The 26,223-nt window shown below is 40.2% G+C and overlaps 6 protein-coding genes across 10 annotated transcripts; 3 read left to right on the top strand and 3 right to left on the bottom strand.

The window, feature by feature from the left end:
* The first annotated feature begins 3 nt into the window (after window positions 1–3).
* LOC100122372 (serine/threonine-protein kinase PINK1, mitochondrial) lies at window positions 4–4,249 on the top strand. 3 transcript variants are annotated; one of them, XM_008212793.4, is made up of 8 exons: window positions 4–952; window positions 1,100–1,358; window positions 1,448–1,728; window positions 1,805–2,340; window positions 2,415–2,537; window positions 2,610–3,027; window positions 3,113–3,211; window positions 3,277–4,249. In XM_008212793.4, exons 2-8 carry the CDS (start codon window positions 1,229–1,231, stop codon window positions 3,532–3,534), a joined length of 1,845 nt encoding a protein of 614 aa, XP_008211015.1. In that variant the 5' UTR covers window positions 4–952; window positions 1,100–1,228; the 3' UTR covers window positions 3,535–4,249. The 3 variants fall into 3 exon arrangements, with proteins under 3 accessions (XP_008211015.1, XP_031782658.1, XP_016845739.1); XM_031926798.2 differs by having other exon boundaries at window positions 3,121–3,211; window positions 3,277–4,243; XM_016990250.3 differs by having other exon boundaries at window positions 4–1,358.
* A 13-nt stretch (window positions 4,250–4,262) lies between these two features.
* On the bottom strand, window positions 4,263–4,746 carry LOC103316886. Its single transcript, XM_008212840.4, has 2 exons — window positions 4,637–4,746; window positions 4,263–4,560 (listed from the first exon to the last, which is right to left on the bottom strand). The coding sequence occupies exons 1-2, from the start codon at window positions 4,704–4,706 to the stop codon at window positions 4,283–4,285; spliced, it is 348 nt and encodes a 115-aa protein (XP_008211062.1). The 5' UTR covers window positions 4,707–4,746; the 3' UTR covers window positions 4,263–4,282.
* Window positions 4,268–6,690, top strand: LOC100679036 (leucine-rich repeat-containing protein 74A-like). 2 transcript variants are annotated; one of them, XM_008212792.3, is made up of 8 exons: window positions 4,556–4,776; window positions 4,843–5,103; window positions 5,193–5,325; window positions 5,390–5,524; window positions 5,582–5,818; window positions 5,896–6,125; window positions 6,179–6,344; window positions 6,413–6,690. In XM_008212792.3, exons 2-8 carry the CDS (start codon window positions 4,916–4,918, stop codon window positions 6,542–6,544), a joined length of 1,221 nt encoding a protein of 406 aa, XP_008211014.1. In that variant the 5' UTR covers window positions 4,556–4,776; window positions 4,843–4,915; the 3' UTR covers window positions 6,545–6,690. The 2 variants fall into 2 exon arrangements, with proteins under 2 accessions (XP_003427424.2, XP_008211014.1); XM_003427376.5 differs by having other exon boundaries at window positions 4,268–5,103.
* LOC100122327 (calponin homology domain-containing protein DDB_G0272472) lies at window positions 6,537–12,458 on the bottom strand. Its single transcript, XM_016990248.3, has 9 exons — window positions 11,997–12,458; window positions 8,786–11,919; window positions 8,426–8,689; window positions 8,232–8,352; window positions 7,984–8,157; window positions 7,660–7,927; window positions 7,420–7,572; window positions 7,205–7,347; window positions 6,537–7,133 (listed from the first exon to the last, which is right to left on the bottom strand). Exons 1-9 carry the CDS (start codon window positions 12,185–12,187, stop codon window positions 6,914–6,916), a joined length of 4,668 nt encoding a protein of 1,555 aa, XP_016845737.1. The 5' UTR covers window positions 12,188–12,458; the 3' UTR covers window positions 6,537–6,913.
* A 2,902-nt stretch (window positions 12,459–15,360) lies between these two features.
* LOC103316885 (facilitated trehalose transporter Tret1) lies at window positions 15,361–22,241 on the top strand. Of its 2 annotated transcripts, none has more exons than XM_008212839.4 (2): window positions 15,361–16,047; window positions 19,553–22,241. In XM_008212839.4, the coding sequence occupies exons 1-2, from the start codon at window positions 15,831–15,833 to the stop codon at window positions 20,908–20,910; spliced, it is 1,575 nt and encodes a 524-aa protein (XP_008211061.1). In that variant the 5' UTR covers window positions 15,361–15,830; the 3' UTR covers window positions 20,911–22,241. The 2 variants fall into 2 exon arrangements, with proteins under 2 accessions (XP_008211061.1, XP_031782685.1); XM_031926825.2 differs by lacking the exon at window positions 15,361–16,047 and adding an exon at window positions 16,093–17,581 and having other exon boundaries at window positions 19,553–22,192.
* LOC100122292 (lariat debranching enzyme) lies at window positions 21,845–24,892 on the bottom strand. The gene is made up of 5 exons (XM_008212787.4): window positions 24,182–24,892; window positions 23,819–24,110; window positions 23,634–23,734; window positions 22,535–23,547; window positions 21,845–22,445 (listed from the first exon to the last, which is right to left on the bottom strand). The coding sequence occupies exons 1-5, from the start codon at window positions 24,376–24,378 to the stop codon at window positions 22,366–22,368; spliced, it is 1,683 nt and encodes a 560-aa protein (XP_008211009.1). The 5' UTR covers window positions 24,379–24,892; the 3' UTR covers window positions 21,845–22,365.
* Between the last annotated feature and the right edge of the window lie 1,331 nt (window positions 24,893–26,223).

Raw genomic sequence — 26,223 nt, 5'->3', positions numbered from 1 at the left:
TTTCTCGCCACGAGGTTTTTCGGAATGTCCTGACATCACTCTAAAGCTATTTAAGTCGTCGATTTGACGATTAGTAAAACCTGCGATGGACATACACGCGCGTCTCCTCGACGTACAAGTCGTGTACATACATTTTTCATTCGTGCTGTTTTCCGATAAAACTCGACACGCAAAAAAAAAAATTCTTATCACTCGACCGTTATCGGGCAATTTCGATGAAATCGTCGGTCGATTGATATACTATATATTTACACGTGCGGACGGGAGCTTATAGCGATGAATACATTGGAGAAATTTCTTCGCGTTACGTAATAGTCAGAGTTCCGAAGGCTTTTCGACAGCTCGTAATAATACGACGGCATTAGTGCAGTGATACCTGATGCGGATACAAGCGCACACGCGGTACGAGTGTGTGTTGCGCAAACTCGCGATGCGTCGCCTCGTCGTCAGCTTCTAATGCGCCGACGAAAAGTCATTTGTGGGAGCGTAATGAGGAGATTTGCAACCCACAATTATCGCAATTCTTCGCGTGAGCGAGCTCGCACTGCGCGAACCGCTTATGTACAAATGTACAATGTTGAAGCGCGACGAGCGCGCAAAAAGTTGAATTTCGCGCCACCTGTTGTTTACTCGCGCTCTGCGCGCGCGCAGCCGATGTTATGCGTACACTATACCTACCGACGATCGGCAATCGCGAAAAAACATTCGAGAAGCAGCGGCTGTACGTCCCCCGGCACGACTATATGTGCAAAGTGCGAAAATGTCGTAACCCGTCCTTTTCTCGGTTAACTCTAGCTATATATACATGCAAAACGCGAAATCTATCTTGGGTCGGGAGCCTTGAAGACGAGCAGCTGCTTTGAAAAATTCCGCGTCAGTGTACCGCTCGGCGGATCGTCGAATTATACCGACTAGCCGCACAGCAGCGTACTGCGTAATCCAAGAGTCAAAGGTACGGTTAGGAAGGATTCTCTCACTTTTATAAATAAATCGTCCAGTCCGGCGATCTTTTGCGCAGTGTCTCTCTTTCCTCCTCGCGACAAAGGAAGTGTGGCTCTCATACTTACGTTAGCGGGCGGTATGTTCTTTTCGCTTACAGTGGCGTCGGGGCTAAAAGGTAGCGAAAATTGAGGCTGCACTGCTGTCGAGTTTGCCTTCGAGCTTGAAGGCCATCCTCTGGGGTCCGAGCCTAGCCCGTTGGGCGCTCGCGGCTCCGGAGCGCGGAGAGATGTCGATTAGGACGGCAGCCCAGCGCCTGATACAAGATGGTCGGCTTCTCCTGCGCTCCCTCAGAAATCCGGAGCACTATCGCAACACGACCAGAGGGCACTTCAACAAAATACACGTTGCACGAGTAGGCAAGTATACTGGCTCGGTCTATTTTCGTCGCTTGCCTCGACTCTATGGAATTGTTGTTGCTGTCACTATCTGCTTTGTGCTTTGACAGGCGAGTCCCAGGGCCATGTACCAAAAGGTACTGGCGATGTATCATCGGCTCGGAGTCACCTTGGCTTCCTGGGAGCTCAAGCACGTCGTCTGTTTGTCGACAGCATCCTCAAGCGTGTGACCAACACCCTAGCTGCTGATCTGAGACGACGTGCTGCCAGTAGGTTGCTCTTCGGTGGTGATTCTGCTCCGTTCTTTGCTCTGGTGGGAATCTCACTGGCATCCGGCACTGGCATTCTCACTAAGGAGGATGAACTCGAAGGTGTCTGCTGGGAAATCAGGGTTAGTGCTATATAGGTGTGAATAATGTGCAGTTTTTTTATGACTCATTGAATACTAATGTAATAATAATTTTCAGGAGGCTGTTATGAAGTTACAATGGAACAAGCCAAGAAATGACAAAAATTATGAAACGACCTTAACAGATGACAACCAAATTAGTTTGCAAAATTTTGTAATAGGACCACTGATAGCAAAAGGCTGTTCAGCAGTAGTGTACGCAGCTAGGACAAAGAACAGCGATGATAATCAAAACAGTGAAGAGATAACAATTGATAGAAGCAGCAATATAACTTCTTTTCCATTAGCAATAAAAATGATGTTCAACTATGATGCTGAATCCAATGCAACAGCGATTCTAAGAGCGATGTTCAGGGAAACGGTTCCTGCCTGGAAACATTACAAAAATGAGGAACTGTCCCATTGGGAGCAAAAAATGGCAGATAACAAGAAAACCTTACCAGCCCATAGTAATATTGTGGCGATGTATTCCGTTTTTGCTGATAGAGTACCTTTCCTGCCTGGCTCTATAAAAATGTATCCCGATGCTTTGCCAGCAAGACTTAATCCAGAAGGTTCTGGCAGAAATATGAGTCTTTTTTTGCTGATGAAAAGGTTTGTTTCTTATATTTTTTTTATTTTTTTTAATTTTTCAATGAATTTAGTAAATAAATTTTTTTCTATCACAGATACGACGTTACATTGAAACAGTATGTCAGCGACCGACAGCTTAACACTCGAGAATCGATTCTTTTATTTGCACAGTTGCTGGAAGGTGTAGCTCACATGAACTCTCACGGAATTGCTCACAGGTAGGCTCAATTATCTTCTCTTCTGCACGACGATTCGATTTAGAAATTTTATATAAAGCTTGCTGTTACTAGGGACTTGAAAGCTGACAACATACTTCTTGACATCTCGGAAGAATCCGACAATTGTCCTACGTTAGTGATCACTGACTTTGGATGCTGTTTGGCAGACAAAAATCATGGGCTATATCTCCCTTATAACACGCACGATACTGACAAGGGTGGAAACGCAGCGCTGATGGCTCCAGAAATTGTTACGGCTGAGCCAGGCCCCTTCACTAGTCTCAATTATACGAAATCGGATCTTTGGACTGTTGGTACTATTGCTTATGAAATTTTCGGTATGAAAAATCCTTTTTATGGAAGCGTTAAAGAGAAAGCTATGCTTAAAAACTACGACTACAAAGTCGAGGATCTTCCTCCTCTACCCGAGACGGTTCCAGAAATAATTTCAGCTCTTGTTAGAAATATTTTAACGCGCAGTACCTATAAGGTTGGTGACGTACAATCTTTGAAAGTACAGATAATAATGATAATATCGAGTAGTTTATTGTATGTAAATAATATTATATTTTAAGCGTCTTAGTGTGGAGATGGCAGCGACAATAATGCAATTGTTTCTTTGGGCACCCAGTTCCTGGCTTCAAAAAGACAGTAAAATTCCATCTAGCAGTGAGGTGAGTAAAAATTTCAAAACTTTTAAAACGTCCTGCAATTGCTTAAAGATTATGTATTTCGGTAGATTTTACAATGGCTGTTGTGCTTAACAACTAAAGTATTGTGCGAAGGGCGAAATGATTCTTTGGAAGAGCGAAACAGTATCGATGCTCAGAAAACAGAATCACCGCATCAACTCTCCTATCGGCGCTCGTTATCCACGCGATCCTGCGGAAGGCGTACTATGCCAGAATATCAATTGATAGCAAGCTTTCTGGGAAGAGTAAGTTTGTTCAATATTCGAGAAGGATTTAAATGGATCCAAAGAAACAACTATGTCTAGAAAAGAAAAAATTGTTTTCTAATTTACTATTCAATTCAGGAGTTAATTTAAAATTTTAGGCGCAAATCAAATAATGTGTGAATATTTTCAAAATCATCGCCGAGTCAAGTGTCACTTAACATTGATTGTTTTAGAATCGTCCCAAGTTTATTTTTGATACTTATAGAAGCACAAAAGAGACTGAAATTTCAATTCAATGTTTGTTTTATTCAATAAAAGTTTAATGCATGTCGGGTTTTTTGAAGACTGTTATGAAAATGAATTGAAATATGCTCTTTTGTGATTCAAGTGCCTTCAAGTCTCTATTGCAGAGTTTATGAATAAATTTATTTTGGAACTATTTAATTGTTTCAGTCATATTTATTTTGTTATTAAGCTGATGAAAACGAATGATTGTATAATATATAAAAAAAAACTACTTTCTGTCAATTTTTTTATGAGGTTTAAAAATTTCACGCTTCACTACTTTTAGGGTAATGTTAGAAGTGATGTTTTTCTGTGATTTTTTTACAACGATCATTTCTAAACGAATGTATCTGCTTGTATATTATTTTTTAGAACCATCAAAATAAACTGAAAAATCGAAACTTCAATTATAAAAACCATCTGTAATGATGTAAATATGATATTAAAATGTTATTAAATTTATGTAAAGAGAATAATTTATGTAAGAATACGGTAAAAATAAAGTATGTATATAGATTGAGTATAAAAATAACTGTGATACATTTTCAACTTCATCTATTTTTTATTTTTGTTTTTCTGCTGGTAAAGCACAAGTTCGCAGTTTATGTTCTATATCGTCGAGCTTAAGCTTCTTAATATTGGCAAGATCTCGAATATATTCCAGAAATTCCTCGTAGTTAATTGCTCTCTTACGGAATTTGAAAAAACAAAGTCCAGTGTCCGTAGTCGTTACGTTATGCAAATCTAATATTTGAGCTATGTATAACCACTTATCGATCTGAGACAACGGCAGCAATTCGACGTTCATTTCTCTTGAAATTGCATCGAAACTACAGTAGACTAAAATTTATAAAAAATGTCAGTATTTATACCTACATTAGTACTTATAATCATCCGATTGATATTAAAATAATACCTTTGAACATCTCGTTTAAAGAAACTTCTGTCTCTTTTTCTTGTTTACCAACATTGGCAGTGTCAGTCATTCTTTATTATCTTTTCGAGGTATAAATCGTGTCTTTACTCAGTTGCTAGGTTGTTGTTTATTTGACGAAGGTAGTACAATTTGTATCACTGGGTCATAATACGGTCTAAATTTCTGAAAATGGATAACGTCCGTAGACACGTCGATAAATATGGATATTTAACGTTTACAACGCCAAAATTAAGCAACGTTGACTCGAGCGACGAAGAGATGGAAGAGAGAACTTCTTTTTCTATGTCATATCCATCTGACAGCATTCCTGTGTGTGGAAAAAAACGAGAGAACGCAAAATGCACATTTATAATTAGAGACATATTTTTGGCTTGCAACTGCAAGAAAAACGCGAATGGAACTCGAAATTTGATTTTGAATGGCAGAGATTTAGAGGCGAAAATCGGGTGAAATAAATAAAATGATTGTTAACGAGTTTTGATTAATAATTTAATCTTTTACAATAGAGAAAAAAGTTATTGTTGGTTATTTTCAGGCGAAGATTTAAAAATTGGGATGTTCCTTATCTAACTATTTTTTTATCGAAAAATTATAACATAACAAAACTGCATTTAGTATCTAATCACATCGATTCCGCTGGATTTATGAGCTTAATAGATTACGTTATTGTGAGTATTATTTTATCAATTTTTTTAATTAGATACAAATTTAAAATAAAATTACGTTTTCCAGTCTCACGAATACATTGACGAGCTTGATCTACGAAACAATAAAGTGGGAGAACCAGGAATCAACTATATGTATCGCCAGCAAGACAAATTAAAACTTCGCGTTCTCCGATTGAGCGGAAACAAAATTGGCGTCAAAGTAAATTTTAACCAATTTATAATTTGATTTATCGAATAACTTAAGTCTTTTATTTAGTGTTCAAAAATAATAGCCTTGACGATCGCGAACAATATTGCAATCAAGCGCCTCGATGTCGCTGAAATTGATCAAACTGAATCGAGTTTGATATATTTTACGACAGTGTTGAGGTCAGATCAGCATATATTTAATGAAACACTCAAAATTTTGGATCTTAGCTGTCCTATTCCGCAGTGTAGATATTCCAAATTTGATAGCTCGCATATTGCTAATGCTATTGGATTGATGTTGCGTGTAATGTTTTTTTGAAGCAGTTCAAACCTTTTTACTTTGGTTGGCCTTCTTTGACTGTACTTTTTATTTTTAAGTAGTACAACGTAAGTTTAGAAGAGCTTTATTTACAAAAGTTTGACTTCTCTTGTCACGAGATTGAAGAGCTGATTACAAATGCGGAACATAATAAAACATTGAAGCTGTTAGATTTGTCGTGCAATAATATAGGTGATTTCGGAGCGAAATCGATTTCCACTTGGCTTGAAAAACGACCATCGCTTAGAGCACTTTTACTAAGTCGCAACATGATTTCTAATCATGGAATAAGGTAATTCGATTGAATGTGCTTGAAACCGATTCGTAACAGTAGAATGTTTTCAGCGAATTGTCCAAGGGTATCGAACTTTCAAAGCTGATGATGATTGATGTGTCCTACAATCATTTCGACGACGTAGGAGGAGTTGAGCTTCTACGTTCGTTCAAAAAGTCACCGATGGTGGAAAGTTTTAAAATTTTTGGTAACGACGTCGCTCACAACACAGCAAAAGTATGAGATTGAAATCATGACAAGTCACTTTTATTATTTACTAATGAATATGCGATACTGTATTTTAGATAATTGAAAAATGGCTTCAAGCGAATATCATCAATCAAGAGAATATCGATATAAGACCTTACCAATTAAGTGATAATTTACATCTCGCATATTATCTAACAGAAAAATCAACAAGCAATGACATTTTTTAAATTAAAATTTTTATTCAACGTTTAATCTCACTGCTTTCACAATTGTAATTTAAAAATATCAATCCGTTTAAAACTTATAATAAAATTGTATAAAATATATAGTAAAAAATACGTTCAGTATGTACATACATACAAACTTAATTATACATTATATTTATAATATATATTTTACCTAAACGTATACAATACTGATAAATATCCTTAAAGTATTTCATACAAAGAAAATTAGACTTACAGATACAGCTAATAGAAAAATCTAATTTAAAATTTTTGTAAGTCAACAATTTTTAGAATTTTGTAAAGTCAACTACTTTTACTATTATCACTAAACTGTGTAATAGGCGCACAATTGCACTTAACAGTTGCTGTTCACGTTTTTGCTGCGTTAGTGATTATTTCGCATTTACTTACAAACTCAAAGGCACTTTTGTAATTCAAAACCTCTTTTCTCAACATTTTCATCCCTTCAATGGCACTCTTATGAATTTTAGAAGTTTTTCTTTTATATCTCGCCGCAGTTATCATTTTGTCAAGTGTATAGTCCAGCCACAAAACATTGGTGTAAGGATTGAATTGTTGCCAGTCATTACTACAATTCAATGCAAAATGTCAAAAACGTGTTTTTCATTTAACAGAGAATTTGGCTATATCAAAACTTACTTGACATTGTCCCTCATCATCCTATAAATATCGAATTGATATTCTCCTTGCGCAGTGAATAGCGTAGGATCGGCTGCTAGATCGTTAAAAATTTTACAACTTTGGTACGACATTCTAGATAACGTGAAATCGATGACAGAAACCTATAAAAAATATTTTAACTATAGCTGTTTAAGCACACTTATATATTACTATCCATATTTATTTACGCTTACTTTGACCCCCTTTGTAGGAAGTGATATTTCTTCAGATCCGAGTTTGTAAGTCGATTCGTTGTCGTCACTTTTTGAAATTAATATATTTCCCCAGTGTAAATCACGATGTTCGAATTCCAGGGCTTGTTCAGCCACAGCCAAAGTAAAAGCAGTCTGTATAATTAATAATAAAAATAAATTAATAGTAATGGACTTATGCTTTAGCATCGATTTAAAAAAAATCAGATAAAATTTGAATACCTGCAAAAATATAGAATAAGATTCTGAGGCATTTTGAAATACATAAGCTTCTAGATCTTGCCCTCCGTGAGCAAGTTCAAGTATTATGTATAACTGATCGTCATAAAACATGGTTGGGCAGTCATTTTCGGAATTTTTTTCTTGATCATATGCATTCCAGAGGTCGATTAATTTTTCCGGATATTTTCCAATAACGCACATAATTCTGTTTACGCCGACAAAACCATTTGTGTTAAAGTCACTTCCAAATCGAAGTTTATGCAATTCTCTGAAAGGAAATAATTAATTATTCATTGAATTGAAAGAATTGTTTTTTATACGTACTCAGAAATAATAATTTCGGAGAGAATTTCGTGAAACTTTTTCTGCCGTTCACAATTTACTAATTCGTCACCTTCGATTGGTATGATTTTAATAACAGACTTCTCGGTTTTATTTTGATAAAGAAAAACTTCACCATATACTCCTTCCCCAATTTTTCGGCAATTTTCAATGTAACTAAATTCAAAACAATAACAAGTGTTAAAAAATAATTGCGTGAAATTTAGTAAATTCAAAAGGTGGATATTTACGAGTCTGGAAAGCAATCGCTGAACTGCAAGTAAGATGTTTGTTTACAACGTTTCAATATAATATCTTTTGCAGACCTAATCAGATCCTCTTCAGTTTCGATCAAGGTTTCTCTTCGAATTTCTAATAAACGTTCACATGTATTTTAGATTTCATTACTAAGTTTCACAATGCTAATAGAATAAAAAATACTTACTTAGTGAAGTCTTTCTTGCCAACGAAGTTTTCCGTGTCCTGTCGGATATATTACTACTTCCCCGTGAATGGGTAAAATCATCAGTGAGAGTAGATCTTTTTCCGTCTGGTATAATACGTATCGAAAAACGTGAGAATCGAGACGGACTAGTGACAATTGTAGAAACTCTATTCGATACCCGTGGTGGAACAACTGGCATGTTGAAGGACTGTGAATGCTCATCTTTATCTTCAGAGTTGTTTCTTGCAACAGCTTGAGCATTTGCTATATTTGGAAGGACAATTAAAAATTTATTTTATTTGCATTTTACACAGAATCGAGAGTATGAATCATTGAATAAAAAAAAATGTTTAAGAATACCTTCCGATTGCATATTGAGAATAGTCTGAACACTGTGCCTCCAGCTTTTTCCTCGACCAACTGCTAACTGATCCAAATTTTGCCCAGTATGGAAGTGATTTATTATTGATAAAGATCTTGCCCAAGATTTCCCAGGTTTTAAGAAAATAGGGTGCGTTTGATCATCTGCTAATTTGTTGGTATCAGACTCTTCTATAGAAGAATTAGTAACCAGATTTTTATCAGTTTTTCTTGTTTCAATATTATTTTCTTCTTTGTTTCCATTTTCTTCTTCTTCTTCTTCTTCTTCTTCTTCGTCAATACGAGAAGGCTGCTCTACAAGATGCTCCGTTATAGCTGCTAAAGGTCTATCCAACCTCTTGTATGGGTTTCTCCTGATTGTTATTTTTACTGGATCATTTAATTTTGAAAGAATATCACACAGTTCCTCACCATTGAAACTTGCATTAATTTCATTTCTATTTTCAGGATTTCTTTGCTCATTTAATGTTAATGTCTCTTGATCAATACCATCAATATATTTATTGATCTTGATTGAATTATTCCTCTCAGCATCTACATTAATAGTACTATCTTCAACAGTTTTATTAATGCTTTCATTTCCGCTTTTATCTTCATCTCCAAGTTTGTAGACACTTTTTGACTTTCTTGATGATTTCCTTTTAATAATTGGATTAGTACTCTTTCTCCTGGAAACAGATAATTTATTTTCCATATCCAAATCTGGCAATTTAGATAAAAGCACGCATAATTCTTTAATATTGAATAGTTGACAAAGTTTCTTGTATTTATCTTCACTTTCTTCTGATCCAGTTTTATTGTGCTGAAGAATCCCATTTTCAACAATATCCATGGCATAACTCTTATAACTTTCTTTCTTTTTTCTAGAAGTTCTTGTTGATTTTTTTAACGCTTTCTTATTAGTTTTTGATTTTGTTACTCTTCCAGACAAAACAAATGATCTACTTTCACGGTTTTCATCTAACTTTTCGACATCACTGTTTTCATTATCAGATACTGTTTTTTTAGTTCCTTTTCTGGAAACTCTGCTTTTCTTCACATTTTTAGTTTGCATTTGTAGCTGTTTTCTTCTTGAAGTCTTTGTTAGAAAAACAGGTGATGACTTATAAAAATCAGGTGATAATTTTGTGAGACGTATTATAAGTTTTTGTCCATTAAGCCTTTCATCATCTTCGTTATTTTGAATAGACCTTTCATTTGTACTACTTGATATAGTAGGTCTGCTACATTCATTGATTTGATTTTCATGGTTCATTGAATTTTGTCCAACATGTTCATCTGCGTTATCTATCTTACTGCACTGATCAGTGATTTGTTCTTCTGGTTGAATTTCTATAGATTCTGTAGCTTTTGGAATTTTTGAAGATACTTGATTTTCAGAAATAAGAGAGTCACTTTTTGTACTGGAAGTGTTAGATTCTATGTGAAGTTCAAAGCTATTTGAGTTATTATCAATTTCATGAATTGTCTCAACAGAATTTTCAATATCTTGACTAATTACGTTATCTGTTTCTGAAATCTTTCTTTGATCATCGCTTGATTTATTGGTAATGATAGAATTAATAGACTCATTTTTAGGATCAAGAGTGTTAACTAGTGATGCTACATCTTCTATTTCCTGTAATTCACTGTTACCACTGCTTTGTCGTTGAGAGCTTTCACTTGCATTAAGTATGGATTCTTTCGATAATTCCTTATCCATAGATGTATTATTTGTGTCAATCTGTTTGTCTTTATGGCTGTTTTCTAAGTTTCTTCTTTCAGGATCCTCTGTTCTATTTACCATAGTTTTGTTCTTATTTGTAAAATCCCCATATGAAGAGTCATAATCATTACTCCACTCATGTGGTGAATAAGAAGATTCATTAAAATGTTCACGTTGGGTATTTTCTAATTCTCCATAAAGATTTTTAAAGGCAGAAGAATTTTTTTTGCTTGTATGGGTGTTTTTCAAAGATTCGTCATTTGACTCTCCTGTAATATTACTAATATTACTTGATGCAACTGAACGACCTTTAATATGTTGACTTTGTTCTGTGTCATCAAATAGTAGAGGGGATTCAACAAAACTTGGAATATCATTTCTTTGGTTTCTTCTTGTCGGTGTTCTATTAAAAAACTGAGTTTTACCATTAGTTACTTGTAACTTATCATTTTCCTTTAGATTTCTATCACTGTCTACATTAGCATTAGCGGGCAATAAGGCACACATGCTAGAATTATTTTCATCATTATTTTCCTCTACTACATGGTCTTCATCTTCTGTTTCAGATCTTTCTTTTCTATCTGAAATGAATTTAGAAGGAGTATGTATATAACTGTTACTCTGAGAATTTTTTTCAATTTGCATTGATTTAGATTCTACAACTTTATTGGATTCTTTGGACAGCGATGTCATCTGAGATGAAATGTCATTCAAATTAGACTCTCTTAAAACATGCTTTTCTTTTGATATTGATTCAGTATCTGCCACTGATAGGTGCTCTTTGTTTAGCGTTATCGGTGACAAATTCTGTACATTCACAATCAATTTCTGTTTGTGATCTCTAGGAGTACTCGTAGGAAAATCATGTAGGAATTTCTTTTGATTAACATTGCAAATATCTTTGGACATTTGGACGTTCTCATCGATGAAACCTAAGGAGCAGTCATTCACCATGACTGAAGAATTTAACTGGCCATCTTCAGCATTGGCTAGATTTTTATCTTCACCAGGAAAATGTATTTCTGGTACTTTTCCCTTAGCAGGAGAACCTTTCTTATTTCTTTTAACGACCTTTCTAATCTGCTGCTTGGGCTCCTTAAATTTAGTAACCTTGGCATACTGTTTATTCGCTGTGGAATCATCTTCCTCGTCACTACTCTTGCTTATGAATTTCTTCCTCTTAACTCCGGCTTTTTTGCTCGTAGCACCCTTCTTGTTCCGTTGCCTGGTTTTTGCAGAGTCTTTCTCGAATTGCTGATTTTCCTGCTCCCAAAACTCATCGCTCACCCGTTTTCTCTCTGTCTCCTCTTCAGCTCTAGTTGGTCTTTTGAAATAGTCATCGCTGCTGTTGTCGCTGTCATTGGTGTCACTGCTGTGTGGACTGGCATACTTTTTCGGAGACTTTACACTGATGCCAAAGAAAGAAAACCATAGAAAGTAACAGAGCTGAAAACTAAGACATTATTATCAAAGAGTTGAACTCACACGACTCCCGTGGCAATCCGGTCAAAGGTGTCCTCGAAGACGTCCACCACCAGAGTCTTATCGTTCAGCCTCGACTCCCTGACGTGGGGGTGTTCCACGGGGTTGGGGAAGCTGGGCACCAGAGCCGAGGACGGTTTGTACTCGGTGATCGGCGCTTTCCGGCTGTATGTTTTGATCGTCTGTCTTTCCATCGTACCGCATTGGTTGTGTGTCGTCGAACTCGATGAATGAACTGTATAAGTATCACTTTCACTGTTTTTCCACGCTAATATAGCACTTGGTTCTTTCGTTTATTCTCGAGAAAGAGACACACACACGCGCGCGCGCGCACACACACACACGCACACTGCACGTCACGTCTCCCATACGTCTTTGTCTTCACTGCATTTTGGCCGACTTCATCTTCACGTTATAATTGCGCTGCATGTGCGGCCGTTATCCCGCGTTTTTCGCGTTAACGTATACGCGCGGGCGATGCGCGTTTTCGGAGCGCACGGGTTTGCGCGCGAAATTCAAATGAAGTATTGAATAGTGAAAGTTTCCTCATACATTGAAAGTTAAATGATTCGTCGTCAGAAACGAAAAGAAAGGACGCATCTGACTCGATGACCTAAGTAGATCGGTTATTCTCTTCGTCGCATTGAACTCCAATTAGTCGACGCCTCTACATATTATGTATAACTTACGACGAACGAATGCAAATTGCTCGAGAGCAGCGCGGCTATAATTTCATAAATATCTATCCGCTGCACCAATGGAAGACACAGGCATCGATCAGTCATCGTCGCCCGACACACACACCGATATGCGTTTTACGCCGTTTCGTATGCGCGTAATTCGGCCAGCTGTTATCGCCTGCAAACCCGAGCTTTCTGTTTGTCTGCACTAGCACAATTTTCGGAGCTTACTTTTACTTCGGCATAATGATGCAAAGCATGTATACATGTATTCATTTGGAAGAGAAAAACAGAAAAGAGAGGCCCGGCGAAAGCATTACAAAACATCAGCAAGCGCTTCGCCGCCCGGTGTATAATCCGGTTTCTCCATTCAAAATTATGTATCGGCACGCATATCCTTGAGCGGGATGTCACCGCGGCGTGACTCGGGTGGACCGCGAGAGATTTAGCGAAGGATATGCTAATTCACACTTTCGACGATCGTCACGGAAAATTATATCACGATAATTGCAATAAGAGCTGAGGTACGGGATCATTGACCAAAATATTTTGTGCACATATAAGCCGATCGACTGCTCTTTGCGACGATACGTACACACACACACACGCACACACACACACAAGTGTTTTAATCGGTTAGTTACCTATAATATTCATGCAGACGGTTCAACAATAGGTCTCCGCGACGCACATGCTAATTTTCCTCCTCTGTCTCGCCGCCGCGCCCCTCAATGCTGCGTATCGGTAAGTATACTATAAATATGCATATGAAAAGTTCTTTTTCCGAGAAAATTTCCGTTCCCCGAAATTCTTCGCCTGCGCGTGCGAATTTCGTGTGCGTGCGAAAAATGCGCGTTCTGAGAATATGTATATGAAAATAATAGTACCTATATTGTATTCATTTAAATGATAAGCAGCCTCGACATTTTTTCAGTAATCACCGTTTAATTTTTGAGAAAAACCCTGCTTTATCCTCGCTACCAAGACTACAGCGAATCAGATGCTACGCATTATACATACGCGGCATTACTGGTCTCGTCGTCGCTTCGCTAATATAACAAAACACGCACATGCAATATTGTGGATATACTTCTGGGAAAACGCGCTTTTGCGAAAATTCATTCTCCTGCGCTCTAGGAAAATAAAATTGCCGGAAGGCACACGCGTCTACGTAGACACCATATAGCGAGCAATTACCAGCGCAATGAGCCGTTGCGCTCTAGCGCGAAACGTCATCGGGTCCGATTATCGGATGGCAAACGATAGATATACTCTGATTATGCATTTATTAGTAACGCGAAGAAGCGATTTACGCTTATATGGTTTGCTGATTAACCGTTATTTTTTTTTTATTATTTTTTTTTCTTCTGGAAATGTACATGGACGTTATGTAAACAAGGACATAATTATAGGGTTTCCCGAGCTTTGTTGTAGATCTCAGATTGACGATGCGATAATAATGGACACTTGCCTGATTGGTATGTAAAACGCGTCCACTTTCATTATTATGTCAAGTCTAAACTTATATATAGGAAGTTCACGATTAAAGTGCGCTTGGCGTGTCGGGCGTATGAAAGGAATACAGATGCTTATCGCAAAAAAAATTCGGGGATCGGTATTCATCCCGACGACCGCCGCTGCGATGATGATGCTATATCGTTCTATCATTATAGTTTTATCATTATTTTTTTTTCAAATTAATTGTTTATACACGCGGCAGGAAATTTATAGTGTCGATTAAATAGCCCGCGCATGCGCGCGCAGCCTTGATCATATCTCGCTATTTTTTTTACGACTTTTCGTGTCAATAAAAGCTGAAAATTTAATTGACGGTAATTGCGTTCATGTTACAACAATGCGAGCGCGTTGCGTTTTAGAAAGCGCGGTATTGTTCAATAAAAATATACGGTCGATACGTATACACAATATAGTTGCGGTATAAAAAAATAAACAAAGGCATAACATTTTATTTGTTGCATTTTTTTTCGATCCGGCTGATGAAACGATTTTTCTCTATATGCGTTTCGTAATTCTACTCGAATCTGTAACACTGTATCGTCCAATAAGATATGTATGCATTCAATGAGACGCATTTTTCCCGAGTACAGTAATAATGGCGCAACAATAAATGTATCGTATAAAAAACGCACACGGTGTAATCGTGTCAACAACTTTTCTATTCAACTTGATTCCTCAATCGAGAGGACGAAGCTAATAATAGCTTACAGAATCTGGATTATAATAACGCCGCAGAAAAAAAAAACACATCGATCGGCTCGATCGGCAGCGATATAAGTAATATATATCGCAAAGGTCAATACGTAAACGCGACCGATAAACAGCCATTGACGCGCGAGCGCAATAAAACGATCGATCGGTTTTCCTTCAAAATCGCCGATGGTAAACAATACCGATCATCCGAATGAGATGCCAACGCGAACAAAGCACGTGTCCGTATGATCCGATCGCTTTGAATCACCTGTACAATATGGATACATATATACCGATCATCCTCGCGTCGCCGATCCTCTGGGGGGCGACTTCCTGGATCGCGTGGAGCGACTGCGTCGCGCGTCCATGTCGCCTCGGCGCCCGAAGATCGGCGCTGTGGCGCTGACAGAGAGACGAGAGAGCCCCACTTCGAGACGCCGATCGACTTTAAAAGCGACGCGCCGGCTCGACGCTCTTTCAGTTTTCGTTTTTCTCCGCCGGCGGACTGTTCTTTCACACGCGGGGGGCGTGTGACTTACAGCCTGCAGTGGTGCCTTTGCTAATATATTACCGATTTATTCTCTCACGAACTCACTCGATGGTATTGCGATCACGAGCGACGTCGTATACAGTTATCGCGTGCATATAGTGCGAAGGGAAGAAAAACGATGGACAAAGAGTGAGTAATCGTGATAACAGCGAGTTAGCCTCTGCTTTTATCGAGCAAAACAGCTCGTCGAGGCCAGCGAGGATATAATATAGCAACGCATGGTTGAGCAAAAAAATGCGAATCCTCAAATGAGCCAAAAATCCCAATAGCTCAGCCTATAGTGAGCGAAACACAAGCAGCTCGTAAAAGTGAAACCGTCAGCGGTGCGCCCCCCGAAGAAAGTAACACAGTATAAGTATATATATATATATATATATATATACGTCACACGGTAAAATGCGTGTCGGCAATCTATTCCCCTGTCTGAGGGGCTCGGACCTCCAGAAGGACGCGCAGCCCGTCGATAAGAAGCTACCGGTCCTCAGCATAATCGAAGACGCGGCTGGCATGACCAGCGAGAAACCCGCGATCAAGGAACTCGAGATTCAAGAGAACCAGCAGACATGTCCCGAACGCGGTGGGCTCTGGCTTCAGTTCGCAGCGGCTATCAGTGGTCAGTATTTTACACGCGAGTATATAAGGCGCTCTATGGGTTTTTTTCGAATTCAGAGAGCAGGAGAGGAATTTTTCCGGAGAAAAGTTTATCTCGAGAGAGAGAGAGAGAGAGAGAGAGCGCGTTTTTTTTAACCGCCGCGATGCAGCCCCTTTTTTCCGTGAACCCAAGATTAGATGCAGCGCGCGGCGCCTACTCGGTTTCGTAAAGAGCTTTCGAAACTATAATACAGCGACGACTCGGTCGCTCGTCCCACGATTCTTTTTTTCGGTCACGAAAATAACGAGAGAAGAATGCACGCGTGTGTGTATGTAATATAGGCGATAACTGCAGGATTCGTTCCGATGTCGAGCTCGCTCATTAGGTACCGAGTGTTAAACGTTTCGCTCTCCGCGTTTTATACGCTTACTTATTTGAGAACACATAAACGCGATTGCAGGTACTTTTCCTCTCGTCGGCGAGGAGTATAACTTTTCGGCGAAGTCGCGTCGTTCGCGGATTACTTGCAGTTTTTCGCGCGAAAAAAAAGGCAAAATCACCGGTAGCTGCGGGTAGATCGCTTTGTAATTGCGGCAGCTGGATAGTCGCGCATTCCGTTTGCTGGGTGTGCACACGATTGATTAGCCAGTAAGACTTTTCGAAGCTCTTACGACGCTGCCGCGGTTACGGAGTTTAAATAAAAAATCGTAACTCGCGCGCCAACGACAGCCGTCAATGTTTTTCATATTTGCGCGACTCGAAAATTCATCCTTGACAGTGTGCAATGTATACAGATATGAAGAAGCTTGGATTCGGTATACATATTGTAGGTATAGGTATATATGCACCAAACGTCAGTCTTGGAAAATAACGACAAGAAGACGTAAATACATTTACGCCGATCGTTGCAGGACTGACGCTGTCTTGTCCAAACTACGCGACATCCTTCTAAATGGATGATGTATCAATGGATGAGAAACGTCGAGCTACTACGCAGACTTATACGACAATTGTTTCGACCGAAAGCGGTGGCGTGATGATACGCCCTGTGTGCGTTTATACATATAGAACATAACAAGTCAATCGTACTCGGGCATATAACGACGATCATTGAGTCGCAAAAATGAGAAAAATCTCGGCCGGTATGACGTGGGTTACGGGATCGATCTTAACTCGAGCGAGGGACGCGACTCAACGCATACACACACACACACACACACACACACACACACACACTTGCATAAAGCTCAATTTACGAAATCACGCTACGGCTATTTTTTCATTACGTAAAACTGAAGCGTACAGTGCGTTGTGGCTTCGTCTTCTGAGACGTGCGACATAAGGAGTAGTGCTTGCAAGCTCATGATGGAGCAAGTGGTGCATCGCGCTGCGAGATTCGGGAAATTGCGGCTGACGATGATGAGCTTTTCAACGAGGATTTGTCTTTCGCTTATACGAGCACGACCTAGCGTTTACAGCTGATTATTAGATTTTATCGAGACAATTTACTTCTTCGGTCAGAAGCGTAGAGAGTCAAGAAAGATTGAAGAACAAGGTAAGGACAAAATTCGAATCGCAAAAACGCCGAGATTATTAATTCTGGGGTTTTCAAAATTCTTCGCGGCAGCATAACGGCGAATGATGCAAACGAAGCGAGAACTCTCGTAAACTTCGAGACCGAATTCGCTAACGCGCATCAACGCCATATCAAAATCGATATAATAACGATATAGGTATATACGACCCGTACACAGATAAAATCCTTGTGCCAAAATGAAATCGCCGACATATATAATTAAATGCGAAAACGTCACTGGCCCGCATTAGAATTCACCGCGACCCGGCCCCCCCGCGAATTCGCAGCAGCTCGAATAAAATCGAATCCTCGATAAATCAAACTAATCGCATTCCCGACGCGTCATCGCACGTCGCTCCAAGGCTTTCCCGGCGCGCGAAAGGCCGCGCATAGCGCTGATGCACGTATACATTGCGGTCCCCTTTTTTGGGACCGACTTTCCTATATACAAATATACACACTAGTAGACTCGCGATTTCCGTTCCGGCATTTCCGCGCGTACGTAGCCACCTGATACGTGACTTGCGGCTCTTCCGCGTGTAAATGCAGCGTGTATTTTAGGTGTCTCTATCCGTCTAATGTGGGAATGTGAAGTATAACGGCTGCACGCGCGTGGACTTGTTTTTTTCACTTTAGAGGCGCGTTATTGTCTCGCTTTTTTCGCGCGCGCGCCTGCTTTTATCCAGTGCATGTACGCTACATATTATACATTTGGGAGTGTAATGTGTTTTACTCTTTTGACACGTGATTCTTTTTTCTCGCAATGCAGAAAAATGCTCTTCGTTGAAAATCGAGACGCCGAGCAAACAGTCCAGATCTGTAATGCACTTATACAGGTAGCTCTTTAAACAAAAGCATTTATGTAACCCGCGAAATGATATTGTTGAAAGAATTGCGACGCGATGAGAAAATGAAATTCAGACTCTCGGCTATGTACATACATATATACACACAGTCGCGCGCATCCATTAGCATGACATATCAGATGGTGTATAACCGAGCACACGCGCGGGTAACTGACCACGAAGCCTCGAAAAATCGCTCCCTGAAACAATCGCCGCGATGGATCAAGATTCCACGCTTTTCGACAGTCAAATTACACGTGTCTCGCATACGATATGCCCATCATCATTACGACCACACAGAGAAATAAGAACTCGCGTTGCCGACGTCATCGGAACAATGATCGTCGCGTCGCAATGACGGCGATTTGTTGCTACTCTGGCCCGCGCGGATTACGTTTGATTTAGCTTGCGCGCATTAATAATTCATCCGACGGCGTGTCTCGTCGGAGTATATTTATATATACACGCGCGCGCGAGTTCCTCGGGTAATTCCCTTACATAACAATGCGTGTGTGTCATAGTCGTCGCATTCCGGTCCAATTATATACATGGGATATACTGCAATAAGGAATATCGGAGGAAAGGGAGCGGCAAGCTCCTTACTATACAGAATTAGCGCAAATTCAATTAGAAATTCGCTTGAGCGCCATCGGAGACTTAATTAATTTTTACGTCTGATGATCCGGGTGTGCATGTAAGCGCCGCGATTACGTGATGTATAATAATTAGCCGTCTAGCTCAAGAGAGATAGAGGCGCTTGATTGAGCGATAAAGCTACGTGCGCGCGTGCAATTATCAAAATTAGCGTCGTTTTATAATTCAATATCGCGTCGTACTTATATAGCCATTATGTCATATATGCACACGCGATTACTGCTCGTGTAGTGGGCGCACTGTTTTCCTCAAAGTTCAAGCTCGGCGTGAATTCCTCTCTCGGTATATATTAATCGAATGCACATAACGATCCGCGCTCATCGCGGCTGTCAATTAAGCCCCTCTCGCTGCTGCTTATGTACTTTCGCGAATGGAAACTGCCGCTTCGGCCGCATACACGACGGCGAGTAATAAACATACGCTAAACCGCTTGTCGTCCTCCTTTTTGCAGCGAGTTTCGCAGTGATGGCCTGCGGCGGCTACTTGGGCTGGACGTCACCGGCTCTGCCGCATCTCCAGGGGCCCAACTCGGAGTTCCCGGTGACGGCGTACCAGGGCTCCTGGATAGCCTCGCTCTACACCCTCGGCGGCATCATCGGCTCTCTACTCAGTCCTCTGCTGATCAACCGGCTCGGCCGTAAGTTCTCGCTGCTGGCGTTCGCCATACCCCAGCTGGCCGGCTGGGGCCTCATCATCGCCGCCAGGTCCTACGTCATCCTCTACGTGGCGAGGTTCGTCGCGGGCATAGCTCACGGCGGCATCTACAACGTCGCCGTCATCTACTTCGCCGAGATAGCCGACAAGGACATCCGCGGGGCGTTCGGTACCCTGCTGAAGATGTGCACCAATCTCGGCGGGCTCTTCGTCACCACGGCCGGGGCGTACCTGCCGTACGACAAGCTCAACCTGGTCTCGCTCCTGCTGCCGCTGGTCTTCGTCTCGACGTTCATCTTCATGCCCGAGTCTCCGTACTTCTTCCTCATCCAGAACCGGGAGGACAGGGCGACGCGCAGCCTGATGCAGCTCCGGCGGCTCAAGCGGCCCGAGAGCGTGAAGAAGGACATCGACGCGATGCGGGACGCCGTGATCGAAGGCCAGCGCAGCGGCCAGCACGCGCTCCGGGAGCTGGTCATGAACCGGGGCACCCGTCGGGGTCTGTGGATCCTGCTGAGCTTGAAGGTCACCCAGCAGCTGTCGGGACACATGGCGATCGTCGCCTACACGCAGGAGATCTTCAGCCACAGCGGCTCGAAGCTCGAGCCCCAGTACGCGGTGATCGTGTTGGGCCTGGCACAGCTGGCGGCCGGGCTCGCCGCTGCCAGTCTCGTGGACCGGGTCGGCCGAAGGATCCTGATCCTGCTGTCGGGCTCGTTCGCCGCGGTGTCCCTCGCGCTGGTCGGGCTGTTCTTCTTCATGAAGTACAGCCTCGAGGCCGACGTCTCGATGATCACCTGGCTGCCCATAGCCGCGCTCATCGTCTACGAGATCATGGTGGCCCTGGGCATCGGGACCATTCCCTACGTCATCCTCGGCGAGATCTTCCCGACGAACGTCAAGGGACCGGCCGTCGCCGCTGGCATAATCATCGGCTCGATCTTCGCCTTCATCGTCGGTCTCGGCTTCCAGGCGCTCAACAAAGTCGCCGGCATACACTCGACCTTCTGGTTCTTCTCGGGCTGCTGTGCCGCTGGTACTCTCTGGGTGTACATCATCACGCCCGAGACGAAGGGAAAGACCCTCGAGGAGATCCAGGCCATCTTCAATCCTCCCAGAGAGAGACAGGCGAGGAGTCAGGACGACGTTGCCTGAAGTCCTACAACGAGAAATCGATATTGTAAATCGATAGCATTGTGTAATACAATAAGATGTAAGAGATTCGATAGCCGCGTTCGTCGACTTCGCGTTACAATTTATGTTCATCGGTGGAATAAAATACTCTGACGCGAGGTAGACGCATTCTCTTATATGCGAGACACATTCATACTGTACATATAGATATTCGACGCAGCGGTCACTTTGTTTGTTAATCGTTTCAGTGCATTTGCCGAACCTTCGTTTTATCATCGTCACACAATACCTCGCTCCGATTCGCCCGATATAGCCTGTAAATATATTTATGCATAGTGATATATGCAGATCCCTACTAGCGCGTTTAGACTGTAAGTTGTTACGTTATATATGCGCTTTACTCCGTTTTTTTATTAGCTACGACATTGTACATTGTATGGCGCGCGATCATAATCCAGTTATGCCGAGTATTTGTTTGATTAATTGGAAACCACAGTGATCCTCGCTACGCGAGTACTCATTATTGTGTAAACATTAGCGAGAAATTACTTATGTAAATCCGCGGGACTTGTGAAAATTCTCGCAACGCAGCGCCGCCGACTATCCAATCATAAATGCAATTTCGCGTGACCTTGCGATGCTCTGTAGACACGCAGTAGGTACACACGTCGATTATCAAAAGCATTGGTTATTATTACAGATCTTTGCCACAGACGCGGCGGCGGTATTACGCGTTTTCATAGCAGTTCGGCGTGTATGTTACTGTGCCTATAATACAATGCGGGAATGTGGTCGGCGAATTTTCCTACTCTTTGGCTTGAATTGATGATGTTACGGAAAATTAACCGAGTACACCTTCTGTAATTCATTATTCATCCGACAATGGAATGTTGAATGATAATACTTGACGAGAGAGGATATTACGAAGAAGAAATAAAAGACGTGAAAACGTCTATGTGCGAGTGTTTATTTTTTTGTAGTAAAATAAGTAAGTTTATTTATGGTACAAAGACAATCGATTTGTACGACTTATGTGATGCGATCTGATGAATAAGAAATCCATTCGCTTTTTGCATCGCGATTCTATTTCACGATTGAAGCAAAAACCGATGTATTCTATTCCGAAGATAAAAATTAGCAGAAATTCTCAATTCCTGATATGGCTATTCAGATATAATGAATTTCATATTACATTTGCGTATTTCCTTTGTATAATTATTCCTTAGATATTACAAGAATTGCCTATTCGCGCGGTCATGACGCTGTTTAATGATCAAACAAATAAAAAAGAAAAACAATAAAATTTCCTTCAGCTTTCACTAAAAGAAACCTAGTTCAACGTATAAAATAAATCTCGGCAAACATTGCTGCATCATTGAATTTCATTTCTTTAAAAACAGAACAAAACTTTAAGGGTTTTGTACATGTGGTGATATTAAATGAATCTTAATATCATCAGTAAGTTTCCAGCTACCACTACGTGGTACATTCCGTGTCCGTGTAAATTGACTGATTTCGCCGCTTAAATTTTTTCGTATTTGGTTCGACTTTTGCATCTGTTGAAAAGAAAATAGAGTGATAAACAACTAGTAAGTACAAGTAAATTTTTGATGAAAAATCAAGAAAATTTTTAAAAAACCATTACCTGATGCTTTATTTGCGTCCTCTAATCTTCTTGGACTCTTGGAAGAGTTTAAATGAGCTTGCGCTTCACTTTCTGTTTCATCTGTCGATTTGCTTCCATTTTTGACAGGCGGTAACTTTAAAGAGGACATCACTGCTCTAGGAACCAAGTTAGGTACTGCATCAATTAAATTTGTATTCTTTGGAGAATTTGTTTGGTCCTCTACTTTCGATTCAGTATCGTCGTCTATACAAATGGTACCTTCATTCTTAGCAGCGGGCATTTTCAATGGCGACATAACTGTTCTTGAATTGTACGTCGGCACCGTATCTATGACAAATTGGGGTTCTTCGTCCGATCCTTCCATGGATTGTTCATCCTCTTCAGTAGAGAGTGAATGATCAGCAGAATGAGGATGTTGAACTGGCGTGCTGCTTGCGAACGAGTTGTCGATTTTCTCGTTATCTTCGGGAATGTTTGCTGTCATTTTTATCAAAGCAAAAGGATCATCGATTCCTAATTTATCACAAAATTCAGTAGTCTGATGATTTACTGACAAATTTGGTTGATCAACGCGCATATATGGATTTTCAGGATCGTAACGCTCAACTGTCTCTTTAAAATTCAGTGGAACAGTTAAATCATAGTTAAGTTTGTGATGTATCCTTTCCTTTTCTTCCTCCAGAGGAACAAACTTCCATCTAACTTGATGGTGGGGTCCAGGCATATAGCTCAGAGTATTTTTCACACTAAGTAAATGGTTTGTCAAATATAATATTGTAAGCCATTCTAAATCATAGGAAAGTTTGATGGGCAAACTTTGATCATGATCAATGTCTATGACTTGAATAAATTTTCTCCTCGGTAAACACTTATCTAAAGCCAAAAATTTGGTTGTCTTACTGCAATCCTCATTTGAAACAACAGCAGCAAATTTGCAGTGCAAGTGTGCTGCAAACCAATGAGTTGGGTAGTGTTGCTTTAGTACTTCCATTGCCGGTGGACTACCAAGAGTGTTGTTTTCAATATCTTCCCTACAAAGATTAAAAAAAATTATTCCCCATACAATAAGATTAATAAAATACAATAAAATAAAAGGTATCAAATGTGGAATACTTACTTAAAGAAAGCTTTTTTTCTGAGCAATGCTTTCACATTGCCATATTCTGTAATTCCTAAGGGCCAATCATGACTGATAATTATGTCAATAGGACCTGAGAGCTGTTTAAAAACATAAATAAAATTAATGATCTTCTTATTTAGAAATACTTTAAAATATTTGTAAACATTGACCAAAATAATTACCTGTTTCAACCTAAATATATCCAAGTTTCTGATGTGATAAGCACTACGCATGGTATTATTATTATACGGTGGATACTCGTGATGGCCTTTCATATAATCATGACTTTTGTAGATTCCTGACATTCCTGCGATCCTTATTCCCGCTACTGTCACAACACCCGCATAACCCAAATAATAAATGTTTGGGGCGGCCCACCCGCCATACGATAGTTCCTGCAGGTGGTTTGAAGCTTCATGATTACCACCAATGAAAATTGTGAGGATAGGTGCTACTTTTTCTCCTGTATAATATCTACAAACAGATGATGTAAGAAAAGTGCATAATGTAAACAAAACTATTGCACAGACAAAAATTAGACTTACTTGTAAAACGTGCCCATTTCTTTGTACTTGTCAGGTACAGCCATGCATTTTAGATCCCTCAAATTTCTCGTGGCTTGAAAGTCTCCGCAGCATATAAGTAAGTCAACTTTTTTACCATCGACTTTTTCAGACTCGATGATGGCATCGTAAATTGATTCAAGCTCGCCGTGAGCGCAACCCTCTATGGCGATCCTCATATTTTTTTTCAATACTAACTATGTGTTCAGCAATTACTTTATACACCTTCAAATCACTGTCAGAACTTCATTTCAATTCAATAACAACGGAGAAAAACATTAACACTATAGATGCTCCTTAACCTACGGTTCAACAACAGCTTGGAGAACCTAACCAACAAATTTGCGGCTTGGCGATTTGTTGAGCTAAATGCTAACCGTGGCGCACCATTGGTTAACAAATGAATTTAGAGCACCAATGCGGCGTCGTCGATTCCACTGCTCTACTCTGCAACGACCAACTAAACGCGGGATATCTGAACACTTATTTTCGGAGCGTCGAAAAGCTGATCTCCTCGTCTACGAAATTCGATTTACCTTGAGCGTTGAATATAAGAGTCTTATAGCGGGGTGAACAAGAGATATAGAAACACATACACTCGAGTACTTGCTCTCTTGCGTATAATATACACGAATCGAAACTTTATAGGACAACTTGACTGCACGACAGATAAACTCGAACTGATGCTCAAGCCGCCCGAGTGTCGGAATTACCCCCACCCCTCACCGCAATGCTCGTACATTATATATATACTATAAGGAATGTTTAAGCGCGCCTATGTCTCGGATTTGAATTTTTTGTAAATAATTATATGGCTTTTTATTAATAAAGAAGTATTAACAGATGTGTTTTTCCATAATGAATCGAGTGAAATATGTTTAGAACATCAGGAAACCTCGATCAGAAACTGTACCATGAGGCGCTGGCGTAATATCGAGCTGGATGGACCTCTTTATTATATATATATGTATACACACCCTTATTGTGCATGTTCCGGGAGTCCCTCATAGTCATAGTTAGAATAGCGGTAGCCTCAATCAGGTCGCTACGAAGAATTTCCTCAACTGTGGATGGCCCGATCGTCCCTTCTTGTTCTAATCAATCACATTAGATTCCTTGCAAAAAACACAACGTTCTAGACCCGACGGATCTCATGGATAGGGTATAATAAAAAGGTCTCTAACCACTCTATTCGAATCGTTGCGAAAAAATAAAACTTCTTAGGCCCGACGGGTCTCCAGGAACATGCACGAAGGGGTCCATATCCAGCCTGATTACGCAAACCAGCGGAACCTCAGTATTTATAAATAAGCTTTCATAGCGCTTGTCCCTATCAAGCTTTCATGTTCTAACCATATTTGATTCGATTTTTATAAAAAAAAATAAAATACATTTTCTAACAGTTCATAATTAAAATCTAAAACATTTTGGCACGATTTTGCGCCTGATCTTATATCTTAATGTGCGTAGATATACATATGTATAAATACATATATATATATAACATCAAAGAACACAAACGGTATAAAACGAGCGACGAGCGTATACGCGCTCATTCTAACCCCATAACCGCATTTGAATTCAGCCATCAGTTTGTTTATTTACATTCGCGATGTTTGCTCGGCGCGACTTACTCCACTCACTTGTTTCGAGATCGTGATCGAGATCAAGTTCGACGAATCTCGAATAAGATTTTTATATAAGGGACGATTATTGTAAATTGTATGTGAACTCATTAAATCAACTTCTAGAGTTGACCATTATCTAGGGCAAAATGTAGTTTTGTACTAAATACAGAAAACTTACCAAAAAAAGAGTCTGCTGCACTATAAGTCGTTCCTCAAGGACTGTAATTCCAAAATGCAAAAACTCTGCCATTGAGTTTTTACTCAGTACTCAGCAAAGGAACGATATTTACTACAGATTGACTTTAAAAAGTTTATTTTGTGTATCTGCGAGCAAGAGTACAAACAGTCCTTTTTTCAACTACTACTTCTACGTCATTTTTATCGTTTTCATTTTAG

Source organism: Nasonia vitripennis, chromosome 1 (assembly GCF_009193385.2).
Source record: "Nasonia vitripennis strain AsymCx chromosome 1, Nvit_psr_1.1, whole genome shotgun sequence".
Classification (NCBI taxonomy): Eukaryota; Metazoa; Arthropoda; class Insecta; order Hymenoptera; family Pteromalidae; genus Nasonia; species Nasonia vitripennis.
Note: the sequence above shows the minus strand (reverse complement) of the source record. Positions and strands in the feature narration are given on the sequence as shown.